Source organism: the organism of the source record quoted next, unplaced genomic scaffold (genome assembly GCF_019419815.1).
Source record: "Pyrus x bretschneideri cultivar Hongxiangsu unplaced genomic scaffold, Pyrus_bretschneideri_v1 Contig53, whole genome shotgun sequence".
Lineage (NCBI taxonomy): Eukaryota > Viridiplantae > Streptophyta > Magnoliopsida > Rosales > Rosaceae > Pyrus > Pyrus x bretschneideri.
The window spans coordinates 1,087,752-1,107,262 of record NW_025999791.1 but is presented as its reverse complement, the minus strand read 5'-3'; the positions used below and the strand labels follow the sequence as shown (position 1 = coordinate 1,107,262).

General features: G+C 37.7%; 3 protein-coding genes across 4 annotated transcripts; all 3 read left to right on the top strand.

Moving 5' to 3' along the window:
* Nucleotides 1-4,939: 4,939 nt before the first annotated feature.
* On the top strand, nt 4,940-9,436 carry LOC103959109 (UBP1-associated protein 2A). Of its 2 annotated transcripts, none has more exons than XM_009371455.3 (7): nt 4,940-5,172; nt 5,409-5,529; nt 5,699-5,842; nt 7,538-7,734; nt 7,849-7,924; nt 8,771-9,063; nt 9,158-9,436. In XM_009371455.3, the coding sequence occupies exons 1-6, from the start codon at nt 5,036-5,038 to the stop codon at nt 9,038-9,040; spliced, it is 945 nt and encodes a 314-aa protein (XP_009369730.2). In that variant the 5' UTR covers nt 4,940-5,035; the 3' UTR covers nt 9,041-9,063; nt 9,158-9,436. The 2 variants fall into 2 exon arrangements, with proteins under 2 accessions (XP_009369730.2, XP_009369737.2); XM_009371462.3 differs by having other exon boundaries at nt 8,771-9,074.
* Nucleotides 9,437-11,221: 1,785 nt separating this feature from the next.
* Nucleotides 11,222-13,266, top strand: LOC103959136 (transcription termination factor MTEF18, mitochondrial-like). Its single transcript, XM_048570597.1, has one exon. It carries the CDS (start codon nt 11,504-11,506, stop codon nt 13,244-13,246), a length of 1,743 nt encoding a protein of 580 aa, XP_048426554.1. The 5' UTR covers nt 11,222-11,503; the 3' UTR covers nt 13,247-13,266.
* Nucleotides 13,267-15,129: 1,863 nt separating this feature from the next.
* On the top strand, nt 15,130-18,469 carry LOC103963204 (pentatricopeptide repeat-containing protein At2g29760, chloroplastic). The gene is made up of 2 exons (XM_048570614.1): nt 15,130-15,329; nt 16,126-18,469. Exons 1-2 carry the CDS (start codon nt 15,239-15,241, stop codon nt 18,243-18,245), a joined length of 2,211 nt encoding a protein of 736 aa, XP_048426571.1. The 5' UTR covers nt 15,130-15,238; the 3' UTR covers nt 18,246-18,469.
* Nucleotides 18,470-19,511: the final 1,042 nt, after the last annotated feature.

Sequence of the window (19,511 nt, the reverse complement as noted above, 5' to 3'; positions counted from 1 at the left end):
CATTGAATGAATGCACAACATAAACTATAACTCTTCTAAGACACTACACATTGTGATCCAGCCGTCAATCTTAGGTCTTTCTTTGATGATCACCTCGACAAAGATCACTCAACTCAAAAGTCACATGATGGTTACAGTACATGGTGGCATCATATAGTGTGTTCATCTTTTTTCTTCTATCAATAATTGTATGTCTTAATGAAAAGATGTTGTCACTTTTATTTAAGGATAATTTATGCATGATGATAAAATGTAAATAATTTGAATCGTTATAGAACTTGTTGATGTTACCTGTATGTTCATTGGTGTAAAAAAATAGTTCTTGTTGGTGTAAATGAATAGTTCTTGTTGATTACACTTCATTTGCAATTTGCAATGTAGATGGCTAATATGATGCTTGATGATGATGCATTTTTGGCATCTATGGGAACTCAACCACACTTCCAATTTGGTGTAGTCACCGAAAATGAATCATTTGCAACCAACCAACCCCATGAGACATGTAGTCGGCATACGCAATCAAGTGGCTCTACTTCTTTGTCACCCACAACTTGAAAGAGGAATAAGGGAGTTAACAAAATACGGTGAGGCAGAGGGAGGTGCGAAAAACTAAACTTTAACAGATTTGGTCAAGCTATTTCTCCTCATGACAATGTGGCCAGAGTTGGGCGCTACATAGCAATGTTGGGTCGTGATGGTGGAATGATCCCAATTGATTCGCGTGATTGGCGCCAAATAGAATCTTCGAAACTTGATCGAGTGTGGTCATTAGTCCAGGTATTGATGCTAATTTGTAAAATTTGACTTGTTGGATGCTTACAATCTTGTGTCACAACTTCATTATTGTTTATGTAGGCCACTATAGACTGGAGAAATCCAAGAGCTGCTTGCAAGGAGGAGAAAGTCAGGGCTATAGTGGAAACGAAATTGCATGATCGTTTCAGGACATGGAGGGCAAAACTCCGTAAGTTGTATTATGTTCCCTTTGAGAACTCCGAGCAGAGGAAGCATTGCAATGATTATAGGGTAATCCAGACACAATGGCAAGCCTTGGTAGCTTATTAGGATAAAATTGAAAATAAGGTATGTAAAACTTTTCAACACTATAGTTACTATACTTCATTAAATCGTAGTTGAAACAAAATATAAGGTTCGATAAAATGAGTATTTTCCTTTATGGTGTCCTTTATTTGTTGTGATCCAGCGGAGATGTGCAACGAATGCCAAGAATCGAAAGATGTTAAAGACGAGTCACACAACTGGGACAACAACTTTTGCTCAAATATGGAATGATTATGTGAGTGGATTCTTGTACTATATATTATAATTTGATGTTGCCATGAATACTTGTTTTACATGGTACTAAAGATAGTCACTATATCTTATGATTGATAAAGATGAACATAAAGTTACAAGAATAATGCTACAGATAGTGAACATATCTCATGATTAACTCATAATCTTAGTCTTGTTTTCGTTCCTGTTATAAGTACATGGTTAAAACTTGACTTAGTTTTTGTGATTTGTTCCTCATTTTGTATCATAGGTTAGTTTAGGGATCGTAACAGGATTGATATGCATGCATATTTAATGTACTAGATCAATACAAACTGGATTGATATGCATGCATATCAATGATAACTAGATTGATATGCATATCAATACAAAAGCATTAAGTAGTCATCATGTCCCAATCCTATCAATGATAACTGGATTGATATGCATGCATATTTAATGTACTAGATCAATACAAACATCCAAATGTCTCAAAAACTATATCTCACATTTAATTTTAGTTCAAATGAGTATACATTTGACATAAACTAAAGTATTTTTTTTCTTCCAATTTTTCAGGAACAACGGTTTATTACCCTTATTGATGTTTGTGTTTATATATAGTGCACTATAGTTTTAGTCATTGTAACTGTGATTGTTTAATGATTGTGGTTTTTTTTGGGATTTTATTTGTGTCTTAGGCTGAAGAACATGATGGAAATGAACCTGATCGTGTGACTTTTTTCAAAATGACACACACAAGAGGACTTAAGCAACTCCCAATTGATGATGAATCTGCTAGAATGATGGTAATTTGTACATTTTCACTTGACCAAATTTATTTCTAGCAACCTTTAATGAAATTTTATGCATTTACGAATGATTAAGGCTTTTTCAAACAGTTGGCGTTTGAAAATCTGGAAGCGGAGGTTCGTGAGCGTGGTGATGAGGTAACAACAGAAGTTCGTAATAAGATTTATGCAGAAGTGCTGGGCCCGGAGAAGCGAAATCAAGTGCGAGGCTTTGGCCTTGGAGTTGGTTGGGCAGATGTACCAGGAATTGTTACTGAACAACGAGGTATTTCTAGGGAAGTGAAGTATCTTCGGGAAGTTTATGAAGCTCGGAAACAAGCCACTGCTGCTGCGGAAGAAAAAATGACTCAATGCATGAGGCAAATGAGAAAGCGGAAAAAATGAAAAGAGAGCAAGAAGAAAGCATACAAAGGCTTAGGGCCGAACAAGAGGAGAATTTGAGGTTAGCAAAGGTGCAAATGGCTGAGCAATTGAAAGCCATGTTGGCACATGTAGGGATCAACATTGGTTCATTTGGAGTGGGTGCTTTACAAAGTACTTTAACTCAGCAGCAAAGGTGTGGAAGCTCACACGCTCAGATTTCAACGCGTTTCGAAGGTGGAAATGACAAGAATGTGCAGTGTAGACCTCCAATTTCTAGTGCTATGATGCATGAGGACTGCCAAAGTGAGAATACTAGTTAGTTGTCATCAAGCAGCCTTGTAGATGTGTATTTTGTTTATATATTGCTGGTTTAACCATTAGTACGTTTGACTTAGGGATACAAGCTTGGATATGTTATATTTTGTTGTATATAGAGAATCCCGGTTATGTCCAGCATAGGATAACATGTATTTTTGGTTTAACATTTGGATGGGTTGTATTGTTAGGTTGCATGAATCGGTCTTAGCCGAGAACATGGGTTATGTAATATATTAACTTCACTATTTTAGTGCTAATGTTGATTTATGTTTAGTTTGTAATGGATGATTTGTAAGTTTCTAAATTTAGGTGGAAATTAGGTTCTATGAGCACCTGATGATTTCCATGTTTAAATAAAAATATCCAATTATGCCACAAATTTTTAATTGTGCTGGAGTTTTAGTGTATTTATTAAAATATAATAGTGGCACAATTTTAAAGTTGTGCCCTTGCTTTAACATTTATACAACAATCTAAGCCTTTAAAATAGCAATTGTGCCCATCTTACACCATACATTCAGTAGCCTTTATTAGAGGTGAGACACAATAAGGGTTGTATTTGTGCTTAGCTTTGGGCACAAAACATCATATTGTGTGCTATAAGTAATGGTGACGCCCATAGAGGGCACATATACAAACTTAGTTGCTGCACTATTGCTATTGGTCTATGAGCACAAATGTTGGTGCTTTTTGGCCTCAAAAGGCACATATAATTTTTTGTGTGCAGTGCTCATTTTTTTTGTAGTGGTAGCAGATACAGATGCTAGGTTTTTTGAGATTACCTTCAGGTTTTTGTTTTATTTTATTTGTTTTGTATCAAAGACAAAATGCATCAAGGTTATTTTAGGAATTAGGTGCGTGAGAAAAAAGCATTTTTATTTTTTAACTTTTAGTTGTGAGTGAGAATATAAGATGGTGTGCGGAAATAAGACTATAGGTTAACATTAGCAGCACTCTTTTTTTTTTAGAACAAAAATATATTTTACATTAAACGGAGGGGAAGTTCGGTTAAGCCACATGATGGAGCAGCTTAATTTAGTATCGAATTTGCCATTCACAAGATTCGAACCTAAAACCTCTTTATTACAAGTAAAGAAGAATACTACCAGATAGGGCTAGGCACGGGCCGGGTCGGACCTGGTGGAAAATAAAACGAGGCAGGTCGAGCCAGAGAACAGAAAAATGAAAGTTGAAACCGGACCTAACCCAGCCCGTTTAAAACGGGCTGGTTCCTAGGGGTCCCCAGGTCATTCCTGCCAGTTATGCTTCTCTTGACCTGCAACAAACAACGAACAAATGAAGCTATGAAGCTTCATGAAATTTCAAGTTTCCAGCGCCCTACCTGTATGTTTCAGCTCAAATTCTTACAAGTAACACCAAATCGTATATCCAATTAGCTACGAAATTAGCAAGAACTCAAGAAAAAAAACATACATAATAATGCAATCTTCAACCCAAATAAATAAAAAAAAAATCAATTTTGATCTAAGCGAGCTTCATACAACAGCAGGTATTACACACTAAAAATTTCAAGATGGGTCGTCATGTGGTGGTTAAAGTTGAGAGGAGCTAAGAAGGGAGCTCAACTATCTAGAATTCAGTCAGTCCGAGAGTCGGTCAGTCTGGTGGAGAGAGATCGAGAGGGAGGAGAGTCTCCGAGTTTAAGAATCGATGAAGACGATCTGGAAGAGAGAGATCAAGAGGGAAGAGAGTCCCTGAGTTTAAGAATCAATGAAGACGATTTGGGAGAGAAGGATCGAGAGGAAGGAAAGTCTCTGAGTTTAAGAATCGACGAAGACGATCGAGATTCAACGAAGACAATCTGAGGAGAAACGGAGAAACCGAGAAAGGAATTTGTAGAGAGACCCCTGTGAATGTTAGAGAAGAATTGAATGCATGTGCAAATGGTAGACCCCTGTGAATGTTAAAGAAGAATTGAATGCATGTGCAAATGGTCCGTGGCGTGGGCCCATGTAATCAGAAATTGGACTCGTCCCGCCACACCATTTATTTAGATCCACCCCGCTCCGTTTCGTGTATCAAATATAAGGCCCTGCCCTGAATCCGTCTTGCAACCGTCCTGAACCGCCCTGATCTGCGGGTCCAGCCCGTTTACCCAGCCCTTCCAAGTTACAGCACTCATCTTTTTATTCCGTAATTATATTGTTTTTTAGAACCAAACGTCTAATTTTACAAGTACAAACCGCAGGCGCTCCTGGCGGCTCCGTTGCCGCGATACACAGAGAGAGAAAAGAAGCAAAGTAAAAATGGAGGACGTAAAGAAGAGAAAGCTCGAAGATGCTTCGGGCAACGATGACGATATCTCAAGAAATTCGGAGGACCACCTTCGCTCCTTGCTCGAACCTCTTGCCAAACCCCAGCTCGTCGATCTCCTCGCTAAACTGTGCGTTAGGCATTTTAATTTTTGAATTGTCTGAATTGGGTTTTCATTAATTTCTGTGAATTTTCCAAATTTTACCCCTTTCCTGTTGATTTTGAATAATGGGTTCTTGAATTTGAATCTTGAACTCCATATTGCATGTGAGAATGCTTTGTATGGTGTACAATGGGTGTTCCCTGAGGGAATTGTGTGGCTGTGATTGACTCTCTGCATGTGGTGTTTGATTGCATGTTATATAGAGGTTCCCAATATCCTTCAATTGCAGAAGAAATTAAGGGTGTTGCTAGTGCAGATCCTGTTCATAGAAAGCTTTTCGTTCGTGGGTTGGCCTGGAACACCTCGTCCGAAACCTTGCGTGCTGTGAGTGCATTGCCTGTTGTGTTTCGCATGTCATGTTTGTCTCATAATGGCATATGGTATTGACTTAGAGATACCCAATTCGTAAAACGATTATAAATGTATAATGAGCACAAACCGTTGTTGCATTGTGCTGAACATTCATTGAAAGGCCATGTTTGTTGTTGATCAGGCATTTAGTGAGCATGGAGAGATTGAGGAAGGGGCTGTCATCTATGAAAAAGCAAGTGGGAAATCGCGTGGCTATGGTTTTATTACTTACAAGCACATGGAGTCTACTCAGTGTGCGCTCAGAGCACCTAGCAAGTTGATTGATGTAAGCATGTAACACATTGGAAGTCTAATTTCGTTTCTTCATTGAGTTTTTCTGTCCGTGAATAGTGAATATAAAGTGGAGTCTTGATCAGTTCAGTAGGCACGTTGACCGCATATTCTCATGGTGCGTATGGTAGACACACATAAGACCAAAGTAGAGACATAAGGGTAAAATGGTTTTAAAGTCTTTCGGTCTATTTTTTTAACCCTTGAACTTGATTTTCTTTCTTTTGAAACTGGAGGATAATTTTTTAGAATAAGGAATGGAATTACTTCGAATGCTTTGAATTATAGAATCCGGCTGCGGTAGCTGGTACTTGTGCAGTTGAGTACTTGTCAAACATTATTATGTTTTTTTTTTTTCTGATTTAAAGATAATTAGTGTTAAAATAAACAAAAACAGTGTTATTGCAATTCTTTGGTGGTTGGAATAAAATGTCTTTTGTTGTTGTTTGTAGGCATTTATTAGAGGATATTGGCTTAGTATGTTTTTTACGGTTCAAATTTAAGCAGTTTTTTGCTGTATAAATTTTACGGTTAGGTGGTCTTTTGTTGTTACTTGTAGGCATTTGTTTAGTAGGAAGTATTGATTTGATAGAATTTTTAAATCTTAAACATATAAGGTTATTTAAATAAATACTAATTACAAAAACTGTAATTACATATATGTTTTTAAGTAAATAAAGAGTATTATACACCAATAACAAACAAGAGATGTCTCCTAGCCATCTTTAAATGGGAGAGCTTTCTATAAAACAAAAGGAAAAATAAACTGGAAAACGTCGTAGTTTCAGAAAAACAAAGGTACAAGTGTTCTAACACATCAAGTTATACATATATAAGAGTGTGTATAAGGACACATACCATATGTTTAGTTGTTTAACGGAACCTAACAGTGAATATGATAAAGTTTAGTTTGTGTAAGTATTAAACGGGTTGATTACTAACTAACAACAATTTTTGGTTGGCCTGTTGCTATGCGTCCGTACATTTTTTAGCCCTGCTTTGCTGTCTTATTTGTTTAGTCTAGCTTGCATCTTCTAGCTAAAGTGGACTACTTGTCCCCTGTTTATTTTGTTTTTTCCAATGAAATTTTGTTTCCTATAAAAGTAGAAATAAAATTAGGCATTGCCTATATTACTCTGTGTCAACAACTAGAAGCAACGCATTTTACTTCAGATTGGTACTTCTTAAGTTACGTTTATCTAGCCATCACTTACCCTTCAAGGAACAATCTGAAGTTAGATATATGAGATAAGCATTACATTGACCTTTTTTTCGTTTCCAGGAAAAATACACAAGTTATCATACCCTGTTACTACTTTTTAATTTTTATTAGTTCTGGTTTCATCTTGTTTGATGATCACTTTTGTGAGCTTGAGCATTGCTAAAAGAAATTTGTTGGGGGTGGGCCAAGGCTAAGTTGAGAACTGAGTGGGATGTGAGTTGAGAACTGAATGATGGGATGGGTGATGGCCCTAATTGGGGCTAAGCGCCGCTCATTTGGATATGTAAAATATATGTAAATTTAGTTTTTAACATGTAATTTATCGTTATTTAAAGAAAGACTTGACTGGCTATAGTCTACTAGGCCTAGCTGGTCCAACTAATAGTTCTCCTTCTTGTTGTACCATAAGGGTTTTGTTTTCACTTCTATATTCTTTCAGCTAAAATGTCTTCTTTTTTTTTCTTTTAGGGTCGCCTTGCTGTTTGTAATCTAGCAGCTGAAGGGTTAAGTGGGACACCTGCTACACTTGATCTTACCCAGAGGAAACTCTACATTGGGGGCTTGTCTCCAAATGTCACAAGTGAGATGCTTCTCCACTTTTTTGGCAGGCATGGTGATATAGAAGAAGGTTCAGTTGCATATGATAAAGATTCAAATGAGTCACGGTATAATTAAATTTCTTTTCATATTATGTTAAAAAAATTGCGTATTTTGTCCTTGTCCTTGCCACAATATGCTGCAAACTGTGCAATGTTATTGTGTTTTTCTTTTCTTTGTAGTGGGTTTGGCTTTGTTACATACAGGACGGTGGAGGCTGCAAAGAAGGCCATAGATGATCCACAAAAGACCCTTGGGGTTAGTGATGATAAGCCTTATGCGTATTGATAGCATTTACTTCTGTTTCCTAAAAGCATGACCCTTTGATTATAGAGGTCCTGAATCAGCTTATGCCCATAATAGTTTTCTTTTGTTGGACTTGCAATATATCTTATGGTGAAAATAGTTTTCTTTGATTATAACGGTCCTGAATTTAAATTTTGAATGTGCTTTCTTTTCTTAACATGGTGTTTATCTTTTTTCTCTTATGGGTTACACCAAATCCAGTATGGTACCCGTCACTCTTTAAGAACCATTTTAGATTGTGTTACCTGTAGTGCCCCTATCATGAGGGGAAATTGTCGGAATAGTTGTGGAAGTAACAACCACATTGTGTAGGGTTGGGGTTCCAGCTCGAACACATACCTTTATAGTTTCATCGGAATGAACCTCTAAATACCCTTTGGAGTTTGAGTGTTTCTTTATGAGTTCTAAACTAATGGTAACCTACTCGAATATGTGAAGAAAATGGGAAGGAAATGGATGTTAGTTGGTAGGAGCAGATTGGACACTCCTGTAGTTCAATTCTTCTCGATTGGACACTGATGGTGTTTTAATTGTAATGTGTTGCCTATAAGTTTATTGGTTCCTATGCTTCGCATACCTTATTCGGGTTTTTTAATTTATTGTTTTCATCTTTAATATGAAACCTGATTTATCAGATTCAGTTGACATAGCTTTGTTTAATACTTTCAATGTATTTTCTATCGTGGTTATATTAGAAAGTTTTGAGATCGTGCCACTCATAAGATTTCTAGTCGCTCGCAATCAAATTCCTATAAGCACGGGGAAGCAATCTTCTAAAGTATTGTGTGGTGGTTGCAGGGGAGAAATATCATTGTGAAGCTTGCAGATTCACACAAGGGCAGAACAGTACAGACACAGCTACCCCCAGCAATGGTTCCGATGGCCTTACCTCTAGCGCCGCCCGGATATCCCCAGCCTGTAAAAGCACATGCTGGCACCACCCCTGTCGGTTACGGCTATCCTCAAACTATAGCGGCATACCCCGATTCTTCTTACCCAATTCCTCCCCAACCACCATACCCGGCACAGTCACAAATTCCCTACCCATATTACATTGGCAAACAATGATTTACGACAATTTTCAGAAGATGGTAATATTCAGGTCCGCTTTCGTTTCATTTCCGATAATACAAATACCGCAGTTGTGGTTGCATTTCTCATTCGTGGGACATCATTGGTTTGCAGGCATCTGATCTAGCCTTGCACTTCAGGAAATTGTGCGGCGAGAATGCGTTTCGGGAATCGACGGCATAGAAGCTATGGTTCTGGAATGGTGGTGTCTTACTAGAAATGTTGCTTCTTGTAATGTATAGTTGAAAACCTTACATTTTTCAACTAGAATTGTTGCTTCTTGCATAGTTTTTTTACATGTGTTGGAGTTTAAATTTAAACAATGAAATTTAATCGTAATGGAAATTGAAATTTTCAGAAGTTAAATAAAGGGAAGATATTTCTATTTCAAAATTGGAGTTTTTAAATTCTCTCTCATTGTTTTTCACTTTCTCAACGAGTAAACATCGATGCAACCTTTAAACCAATCTATGAAAGTCCGAGGTATTGAATCAGGATTTTAAGAAGTTTATATATAAGTCATGGGTCGATAGAAAACCGGGTGTGTACAATCATGACTTTAAGGGGGCGTTTGTTGCGTCGGATTATCTCGGACTGGATTAGCTTCAAGGACTAAGCTGGACTGGCTTAGACTAGACTAAACTGGACTAACTTAGTGAAGCGTTTGGTGCAGTATTGGACTAAGAAGCTGGATAATAACAAATTCTAATATTATATTATTTAATATATAAATTATTAATATTTTATTATGATCTTATCTTTTTCTTCATCTTTTCCTATCATTTCCGTCCCACTCTTTTCCTCTTCTCTCATCGTCCCACCCTCTCCCTCCTTTTTTCCTCTTAGACCTCTCAATTCATGTCTATTTCTCATTCCTGGTCAAACTCCTTATTGATTCCAGTCTCTATTTCTCTGTCCTCCCTCCCTATCTAGCTATGCGTTGTTCGAATGGGACCTCACGGCTCCAATTTTCCCGACGAGTTGCAGGTTTCCCGATGTGTTTTCCGGCCAACCCTCGTTAAATTGGATGAAGTTAGCACCGCCAAAAAATTCATCACCATCCCTTGACCGAGATCTTAGCTTTGAATACCCGAATTTGTCATGGATTTGAAGAAGCCCAAACAGGGCGAGACTTCCAGGCCATTTTCCAGCCACATTCGACCACATTTTGGCCTCGATTCAGGTAAAATCGTAATCTTATCACTCCCAGCTTCAATTTGGTATATTTTATATGAAAGTTGGTTGTGAAATGGATTTGAAAGAGAGTCGGAAAGTTAATGATTGATCTAGGTGACCAGAGATGACGAGGAGTCTGTCGGGAGTGGTCGTTGAGCATGACAAGGATGATAAAGAGAGGATAGTCTTAGTTAGTCCCATGGTTATTGGGGGGTCTCGCTAAGACCTCTTAGTGAAGGGTTTTGTCCATGCTAGTCCCCTTTAGTCTCATTAATGTTAGTCCCAGAATGGAACAAACACAGTATTGGACTAATACCTAGTCCAGTCCAGTCCAGTCCAACTTAGTGAGGGCAAACAAACGCCCCCTAAAAGAGTTTATAAATTTTTATGTATATTTAATTAGGGTTTTGATTTTATAGGATTTTGTCAGATTTTGAGGACTTGCATAGTATTTGTCTTTGAAAATTTGAAAGAATTCACCTAAATTAATACAGAGTCTACAAATTATAAATATATCGATTGTATAAAAACAAAAAAACAAAAATACTTTTTATTCAAAATGGTTATTAAGATTGACATAACTTTTTACGTTAGTTCTTGATAATGAAAAACGATAGAAGTGGTCCTTGAGTTTCTTTTGTAAATCATTTTGGTCATTCCGTGAAAAATCTTTTAATATCCTCGTTAAATTGTCACATAAACGACTACGTAACCACGTTTTTAAAGGTATTTTGTCAAACCAACCTCTTCACTTAACGAGAATAATGGAAATTTTTTTACAGAATGACCAAAATAATTTAGATGAACAAACTCAGAAACCTTTTTTTTTAATCAAATTTTATTGTCAGGACCAAAATGAAGAGTTATGTCAATCTCAGAAACCATTACGATTAAAAAGTGAAAAATAAATATAAATGTGTCACCAAATGGATCGTACAACTCACAAGATAGGGATCAAATTGTTATTGATTTTAAATTACATGGGTAGAAGGTGTAATTAATCTCAAACTCAACACCTTCTCATACGGGGTTTTCCTTGTTCTGCATTTGGATGACAACCAAAGTTCAAAAACCCTTCCCGGCGGCGATTCAAACAGAACTGAATTGGGATTACAGTTTGAATGAAGCCACTCATCAGCTTCAGTGCAGAAAACTCTGCAGCCGAAGCTCCCAAGGTAACCCTTTCGTTCCGAAAGACTTGATATTTCCATTTCATTCAGCAGAAAGTCTTGGCATTTGAGCTTCTGTAGTAATCACTAGGCTTGGAATCTCATCAAACTGGTGATGACCCATTTGAAAAAATTCAGAACAGCATCCGTTCTCAAATGGGTTTCTTCCAATTTTGATGAAAACCACCTTAGATCAACAACCCCACTTCACCCAATTGGGTATTACTTTTTCCTCAATGTTCAAAACCCTAGGTTTTACAGCACCAAAAGGGCTCCTCGTGTGACTGAAAGTCGCGAAAACCTGGATAAAGCTTTGATTGGCAATGGAAAACAGTTAAAAGAAGCGCAAGCTGCATTGCTGGATTACTTGTATTGTACTAGAAGCTTACAGTTTGGGGATGCTGAGAATATGAGTAAAAACTCCCCACATTTTCTCAGGAAGCTTCTTAACTGCGTTGATAATGAAACGGAAGTTGGTCCTTCAATTGCCCGGTTCTTGCGTTACCACCCTATCAATGAGTTTGAACCTTTCTTTGAGAGCCTGGGCTTGAATCCTTCCGAGTATGTTTCTTATCTTCCGCGGAATTTGATGTTCTTGACTGATGATGGTTTGTTGCTACATAATTACACGGTTCTGTGGCGTTATGGAATTGCACGCAATAAGATCGGAAAGATATATAGAGAAGCAGCAGAAGTCTTTCGATATGATTTTGAGGTTTTGGAATCAAAACTTCAGGCTTATGAAGAACTAGGTATCAGCCAATCTGCTTTGATTAAGTTCATTGTTGCTAGTCCTTATCTTTTAATTGGGAATGTGAATGCGGCATTTGTTGAGGTATTGGAAAGATTGAAGAGTTCTGGATTTGAAACCAGTTGGATTGTGGAGAATTTATTGGAAGAACATTCTTATAACTGGAGTCGGATGCTTGAAGTTCTACATTTGTTTAGTGAGATGGGCTGCAGCAATGAGCAATTGGGTCAACTAATTGGTGGGCACGCAGATATTTTATTTGAGGCTTCAGGGGAAACAACATTTTCATTAATTGGGTTCTTACTGAAATTTGGATCCACAATGAGCGAGATATATTCAGTGTTTCTACGGTTTCCAGAAATTCAAGTTATGAAATATTTCTTGAATTTGAGAAAATGCATTTTGGTCTTTAATGAGATTGAGATGGAGGCTGCAGATATTGGGAAGATTATCCGTTCTCATCCCCTGTTACTGGGTTCATGTTCTATGAAAAGAACTAACAGCTTACTTGCTTACTTGAAAGTCGGAAAGAAGCGCCTGTCGAGGTACATACAGGAGAATCCAGAAGAATTAAAAAATTGGGTTTTGGGTAGAAGAGTTGTGCCACTTCCAAATGTCAGAGGGGACAACGCTCAGAAGACTCAGTTCTTGTTAGACATAGGCTTTGTAGAGAACTCAGACAAAATGAAGAACGCACTAAAGGTATTTCGAGGAAAAGGAACGGAGCTCAAAGAAAGATTCGATTGCATTGTCAATGCTGGTTTGACAAGTGAGGATGTCTGTGAAATGATTAAGGTATCCCCGCAAATACTTAACCAGAGAAAGGATGTGTTAGAAATGAAGATTGATTTTCTTGTAAATCATTTGGGTTATCCTGTGTCATCTTTGGTGGACTTTCCGTCTTTTCTTGCCTACAGAATTAAAAGGGTCAATCTTAGGGTATCGATGTACAATTGGCTCAAGGGTCAAGGAACAGCAGACTCTAAGCGTGCCTTGGGCACCATTATTGCAATGTCAGATGCTAAGTTTTTAAGGCTATATGTAAATCCTCATCCTACTGGTCCGAAAGTTTGGGAAGATTTCAAGAGTAAAATTTATTCCTCATAATAAAAAAGTCTTTTCTTCTACTATTAAGGTTCCGGAATCTACATTGCTTCGCGATCCCAACTCAGCGCTAAGGTACTAACATACTAATTCCTTTTTCCTTTACGTGTGAGATTTTTATTGAGCATTAACAGTACTCAGGTTATATGCTTTTTTGTATTAGTCATCCGTGTTTTAAGTGTAATGCGAAATGTTTTAAAGTTGCATCGGACCAAAACCAATTTGGAAAGGGTAGAGTTCCAACGATTTTATGTATATCTAAGGCAAGGTCGTGGATAAATTGTTATTGGGGTGCAATGTTAAACCCGTAGTAGGTTACAGAAAACTGATTGGCAGTAAGTGTATATGTTCGGCATTTTATACATGTTCTGTTTAGATGACATATGAGAATATTAAATCGAATCCATCATGTCTGCACTTTGCAGTGATGTAATGGTTTATAATATCATCTTCAGTATAATGGTATTCTTCTTTTCGATTTGGTTAAGTTTTGAGTATCAATTTATCTCCGAAGAAGAAGAAGACGACGAAGATGACTGATACCTCCTCACTGCTTTCGTCGTCTTCTTTTTCGATATTAATTGAATCCATCATGTCTGCACTTTGCGGCAACGAAATGGTTTATAATATCATCTATAGCATAATGGTATTCGTCTTTTTGTTTTGGTTAAGTTTTGAGTATCAAGTTTCTCCGAAGAAGAAGAAGAAGACGACGATGAAGACTGATACATCACTGCTTTCATACTCTTGTTGTAACAGAGGATGGAGGACGTACTCCCCTACATTATATAATATGTACAGCCAAATTGTTTTTTTAGCTTTGCAGAGATGACGCCTGGGCAGGCGGTGCCGCGTCTCTTTTCTTGTAAACCCCTGCAAGGCTTGTCTTGTTTATGCTTGCTGTTTACCTTGTGTTGGCTTCTGTTTGTTTGGCTTCTTAGCCCTGGCTCTGTTGTACCAGTTTTCCAAAAAAAAAAAAAAACAAAAAAATACTGCTATGGAACAATTGAATTAAAGAAGACCAAGTCACAACAAACAATTAAACAATTATGCATACATAATCATGATTTAAACAAAATAAATAAACTAATAATATGGCCTAGTGCTATAATTCTTTATTTGTAAACAAAAGATCTCATATTCAACTTACATAAACGGCGAGAAAAATTGGTCTTTTCCAAGAAATGACGTCGAGACAATTTTTTGACTTTCCTTCTCTATAATCTTGTGTTTGATAAATAGAGTATTTTTGTTAAATTCTTAAGCCCAAAATTTTGGATTCTCAAGATCCAAATAGATGTCATTTTTTTTGTACAATACAAAGCGATGATCTACCCTAGCTTGCACTAAAGAGGATGGAGTTTGAACTCGGGGCTCAATGTGTTGATGATAAAAACTTTAATCATCAAGATAATTCATCACTTGCCAAATTGATGTCATACACAAGCATAAGATCAACACCAAAAGACTAACAGATGATCATGTTCCCTAAACCACCAAAGTAATCCATCACTTGCCAAATCAATGCATACACAAGCATAAGATCAACACCAAAAGACTAACAGATGATCATGTTCCTTAAATGCTGAAAATCATGAAAGTTCAACAATAAAATGACATTATTTTCTTACCCAAAAACACCTGAATTATGGCGCTAGACCATTTGATGAGAAAAACTTATGCAAGTTTGAAAAGAAGAGATCCAAAAAGTTCTTCTTCCTTACTTATATGATACTGTTTTCATACAGTAGACATTTAACCGTTGATGCATTGTGAGTCTCACATGCATCAACGGTCAGAAATTTATACAATTCAGCGTAACATATCTTTTATCACAAGTTACACACTCTCATACATTAAAAACTTAAAAGAATAATTATTAATGACTAAAATGTGTGTCAAGAAAAATAATATATATATTTTTTTATCATCATATGGTATAACAAAAGAAAACTCTCAAGCAAATGTGCTTATGCAAGTGTGACCATAAAAGAGATGGCAACTCTGAGCACCCCACTCATCTCTCTGCCACGTCACCCAAACCCTTCGTCCCCCACAACGGTCAATAACGACCTTCGCTCCTCAAGCCTAGGGCTGGAAAAAAATCCCAAAAATCCCAAACCAAACCGAAAAAATCCCGATCCCAAACCAAAAAAATCCCAAACCAAAATTCCCGAAATTTTCGGTATGTAATCCCGAACCAAACCGAAATTTTCGGTATGGGATTCGGTATTCCATCTCCATTTTTTCGGTATTCCCATACCGAATTGAAATAAATATTATATATATATAATTTTTTTTATTATAAGAGAATTATTTCAACCGTTCATTGTTTTAGATTTAATCTGTATATATATATATATATATATATATATATATATATATACAATTACCAACAAGAAGGGAGCAACCACAAACATCAACAAGATCAAGGGGACGAAGGGGCCGAAGAGGCCAACAATATTTATAGACTTTAAGCTTTGCTTTTTAGCTTTTGGTTTGTAACTTAATTATTGAAACTTTGGCTCATAACTAATTTTTTTGATTTTGGGTTTGTTACTTTATTTATAAACCTTGGCTTGTAACTACTATTTTTGCTTTTGAGTTTGTTACTTTATTTATTACTTTATAATATGTCAAATTTTAGCCCAAAAACATAATATGTCAAATTTTAGTCCAAAAGCCCAAAAACATTTCGGGATTCCCGATTTGTCCCGAAATCCCGAAATTATTTCGGGATTCCCGAAAATTGGGATTCCCGAAAATTTGGTTTGGGATTGGGATTGAATTTGGGATTCCCAAAAATTTCGGTTTGGAAATCGGGACAATGGTTTCGGTATGGGATCCCATACCGAACCACCCCTACTCAAGCCACACAGCAGTTATACCACAAATTGAGCAATGCACCAACATAGCTCAGCTGAAGCAAGTCCATGCCCAGATGCTCCGTACAGGCCTATTCTTTGACCCCTACTCGACCAGCAAGCTCATCAGCGCCTGCTCTCTCTCCTCGTTCTCGAGCATCGACTATGCTCGCCAAGTGTTCGATCAAATTCCCCACCCAAATCTCTACACTTGGAACACCCTCATTCGGGCTTACGCATCGAGCGCAGACCCGGTTGAGAGCATTTTCGTATTTCTGGACATGCTTTATGGGTGTTCGGAGTGTCCTAGTAAGTATACTTACCCTTTTGTGATTAAGGCGGCTTCGGAGCTACGAGCTTTGCTTACCGGAAGAGCTGTTCATGGAATGGCGATAAAGTCATCGCTTGGTTTGGATATTTACATTCTTAATTCGCTTGTGCATTTTTATGGAACTTGCGGGGATTTGGATTTGGCGCGTAGGGTTTTTGTGAAGACTCCAAAGAAAGATGTTGTGTCTTGGAATTCTGTCATCACGGTTTTTGCGCAGGGGAATTGTCCTGAGGAGGCGTTGGAGTTGTTTAAGGAAATGGAGGAAGAGAATGTGGAGCCCAATGATGTGACAATGGTTGGCGTGTTGTCGGCTTGTGGGCAGAAGGTGGATTTGGAGTTTGGGAGGTGGGTTTGTTTGTATATTGCAAGGAATGGAATTACTGAGAACTTGACTTTGAATAATGCTGTGCTTGATATGTATGTGAAATGTGGGAGCGTTGAAGAGGCAAAAATATTGTTTGATAGGATGCCGGAGAAGGATATTGTCTCATGGACTACTATGCTTGATGGGTATGCTCAGTCGGGGAATTATGATAAGGCTTGGCGGATTTTTGATGCGATGCCTAGTCAAGATATTGCTGCGTGGAATGTACTCATCTCTTCTTATGAACAAAGTGATAAGCCGAAGGAGGCTTTGGCTGTTTTCAATGAGTTGCAGAAAAGCAAGAGTCCGATACCTGATGGAGTCACTCTAGTTAATACTCTAGCAGCCTGTTCTCAACTGGGAGCGATTGATCTTGGTGGGCGGATACATGTTTACATGAAGAAGCAGGGAATTAAGATGAATTGTCACCTCACAACATCACTTATTGACATGTATGCAATGTGTGGAGATCTAGATAAGGCACTTGAGGTATTTAATTCGGTTGAGAGGAGAGATGTGTTCGTTTGGAGTGCCATGATTTCTGGTTTTGCGATGCATGGGCAAGGGAGGGATGCACTGGATATTTTCTCAAAAATGCTAGAAGCTAAGGTGAACCCAAATGCTGTGACATTTACCAACCTCTTATGCGCTTGTAGCCACGCAGGTTTGGTGGACGAGGGTAGAATGTTTTTCTATCAAATGGAGCCAGCTTACGGTGTTGTGCCTGGAGTAAAGCACTATGCCTGCATGGTCGATATTCTTGGTCGTTCAGGCAATCTGGAGGAAGCTGTAGAACTGATAGAGAAAATGAAAATACCTCCTACTGCTTCTGTATGCGGTGCTCTTCTTGGGGCCTGTGGACGTAATGGGAGTTTTGAGCTTGCTGAAAAGGCTTGTAGCCATATGCTTGAGCTGGATCCCAGAAACCATGGACATTATGTTCTCTTATCAAATATATATGCTAAAACAGGGAAATGGGAAGAAGTGTCCGGGTTAAGGAAGCTTGTGCAAGATTTGGGAATAAAGAAAGAACGAGGCTGTAGCTCAATCGAAGCCAACGGTAGTGTTCATGAATTTCTTGTTGGTGATAACTTTCACCCTATGTGCAAAGAAATCTATTCAAAGTTGGATGAGATAGCAGGGAGATTGAAGTTGGTGGGGTATGTGCCAAACAAATCACATCTACTACATTTTTTGGAGGAAGAAGACATGAAGGATCATGCCCTAATCCTTCACAGTGAGAAATTAGCAATCGCCTTTGGGCTTATTAGCTTGAGTCCTTCTCAACCAATTCAGGTTGTGAAGAATCTTTGTGTTTGTGGAGACTGCCACACAGTTGCTAAGCTCATATCGAAGCTTTATGGTAGGGTGATATTGCTGAGAGATCGATATCGTTTTCATCATTTCAAAGATGGGCACTGCTCATGTAATGACTACTGGTGAAAATGTAAGGTTTTTGCTAAACGCTAAACCCCATAACCCCACAAAACGATCTAAATCGTTTATTCTGTGGCTCTATTATTTGCATAGACCTAGCAACATATTGTAATTCGTATAATCACAGAGCCATCATATAAGTAGAAGTGTCATTTTGTTGACCAGACCCTCCGCTCTATTGTACTTAAACAATTTCCCCCTTGTTTGCTTATTAACTTATTATTTTTCAACCATTGAAGATTTCAAACAATAGTGTTATAGCAAAACATAAGAATAGATATCAAACTGGTTAGCTATGACTGCATCACTTGGGCATTGCAAATTTTACCTTGACATTCATTGTGGAAGGATAAACGTCATAAACTATCCTCATTGCTCTGAAAACTTATCTCCTCATTTCGACATCTGTCTAGCTTGGGTTTCAGTGTTGCTTGTGGTTGTGGCAATTTTCCCAGAGTCTCTTTGATTAGGTTTTGCTGCAGGAGGATAACTTTTTGAGATACTGAAACTTTGAATGACTTTCAGCTATTATCCGGTAAAATTACTTTCCAACTATTTCCTTTCTATTATTGAAACTGGTGGCCTTTAATTGCCAAAATAAATTGAAGAGTTCGTAATAAAACTGATATTAAACTTTTGAAAGGTGAATACTTCTTCAGATTCCTTGTGTGCATTGCTCATTGTGTTTTGTATGTCATGCTTGTCTCACAATCGCATACCAAGTTGATTCAAGAAACCCACTTCGTCAAACAAGTATATGGTGCCAAAATAGAGTTAATTTCTTGATATTTTCATCTCCCAATCGGAGGATTTATATAGGAATACAAGCAATGATGATCAGGTATGAAACCAGTACAAGAAGTCATAAAAAACTGCTATGAAACTACTGCCTATATCTAAATTTACTGCTTACAACTACTCTATTAATTACAATGGATTTCATGTCTGATTTCCTAATTCTTTAGTCAACAATGGATGCTTCAGTTAACACTTTAGTCAACAATGGCTGCTTCGGTTAACACTCCCCCTCAAGTTGGTGCATAAATATCTCGAATGCCCAACTTGCTGAGTGAAAGATGGAAAATCCTACTTGACACTGCCTTTGTTAAAATATCTGCTAGCTGGTCATCACTCTTCACGTAAGGCAAGTTAATGGTACCATCAATCAACCTTTCCTTAATAAAGTGCCTATCCACTTCAACATGTTTGGTACGATCATGTTGAACTGGATTATGAGCAATGCTAATGGCGACTTTGTTATCACAATAAAGA

Bases quoted from the DNA above. Each gene is read 5' to 3' on its own strand.
- LOC103959109 (XM_009371455.3), top strand. From the start codon at position 5,036: ATGGAGGACGTAAAGAAGAGAAAGCTCGAAGATGCTTCGGGCAACGAT. The intron at 5,173-5,408 runs GTGCGTTAGGCA...CATGTTATATAG, and splicing joins GTCGATCTCCTCGCTAAACT to AGGTTCCCAATATCCTTCAA. The intron at 5,530-5,698 runs GTGAGTGCATTG...GTTGTTGATCAG, and splicing joins CGTCCGAAACCTTGCGTGCT to GCATTTAGTGAGCATGGAGA.
- LOC103959136 (XM_048570597.1), top strand. From the start codon at position 11,504: ATGACCCATTTGAAAAAATTCAGAACAGCATCCGTTCTCAAATGGGTT.
- LOC103963204 (XM_048570614.1), top strand. From the start codon at position 15,239: ATGGCAACTCTGAGCACCCCACTCATCTCTCTGCCACGTCACCCAAAC. The intron at 15,330-16,125 runs GCCTAGGGCTGG...GCCACACAGCAG, and splicing joins TAACGACCTTCGCTCCTCAA to TTATACCACAAATTGAGCAA.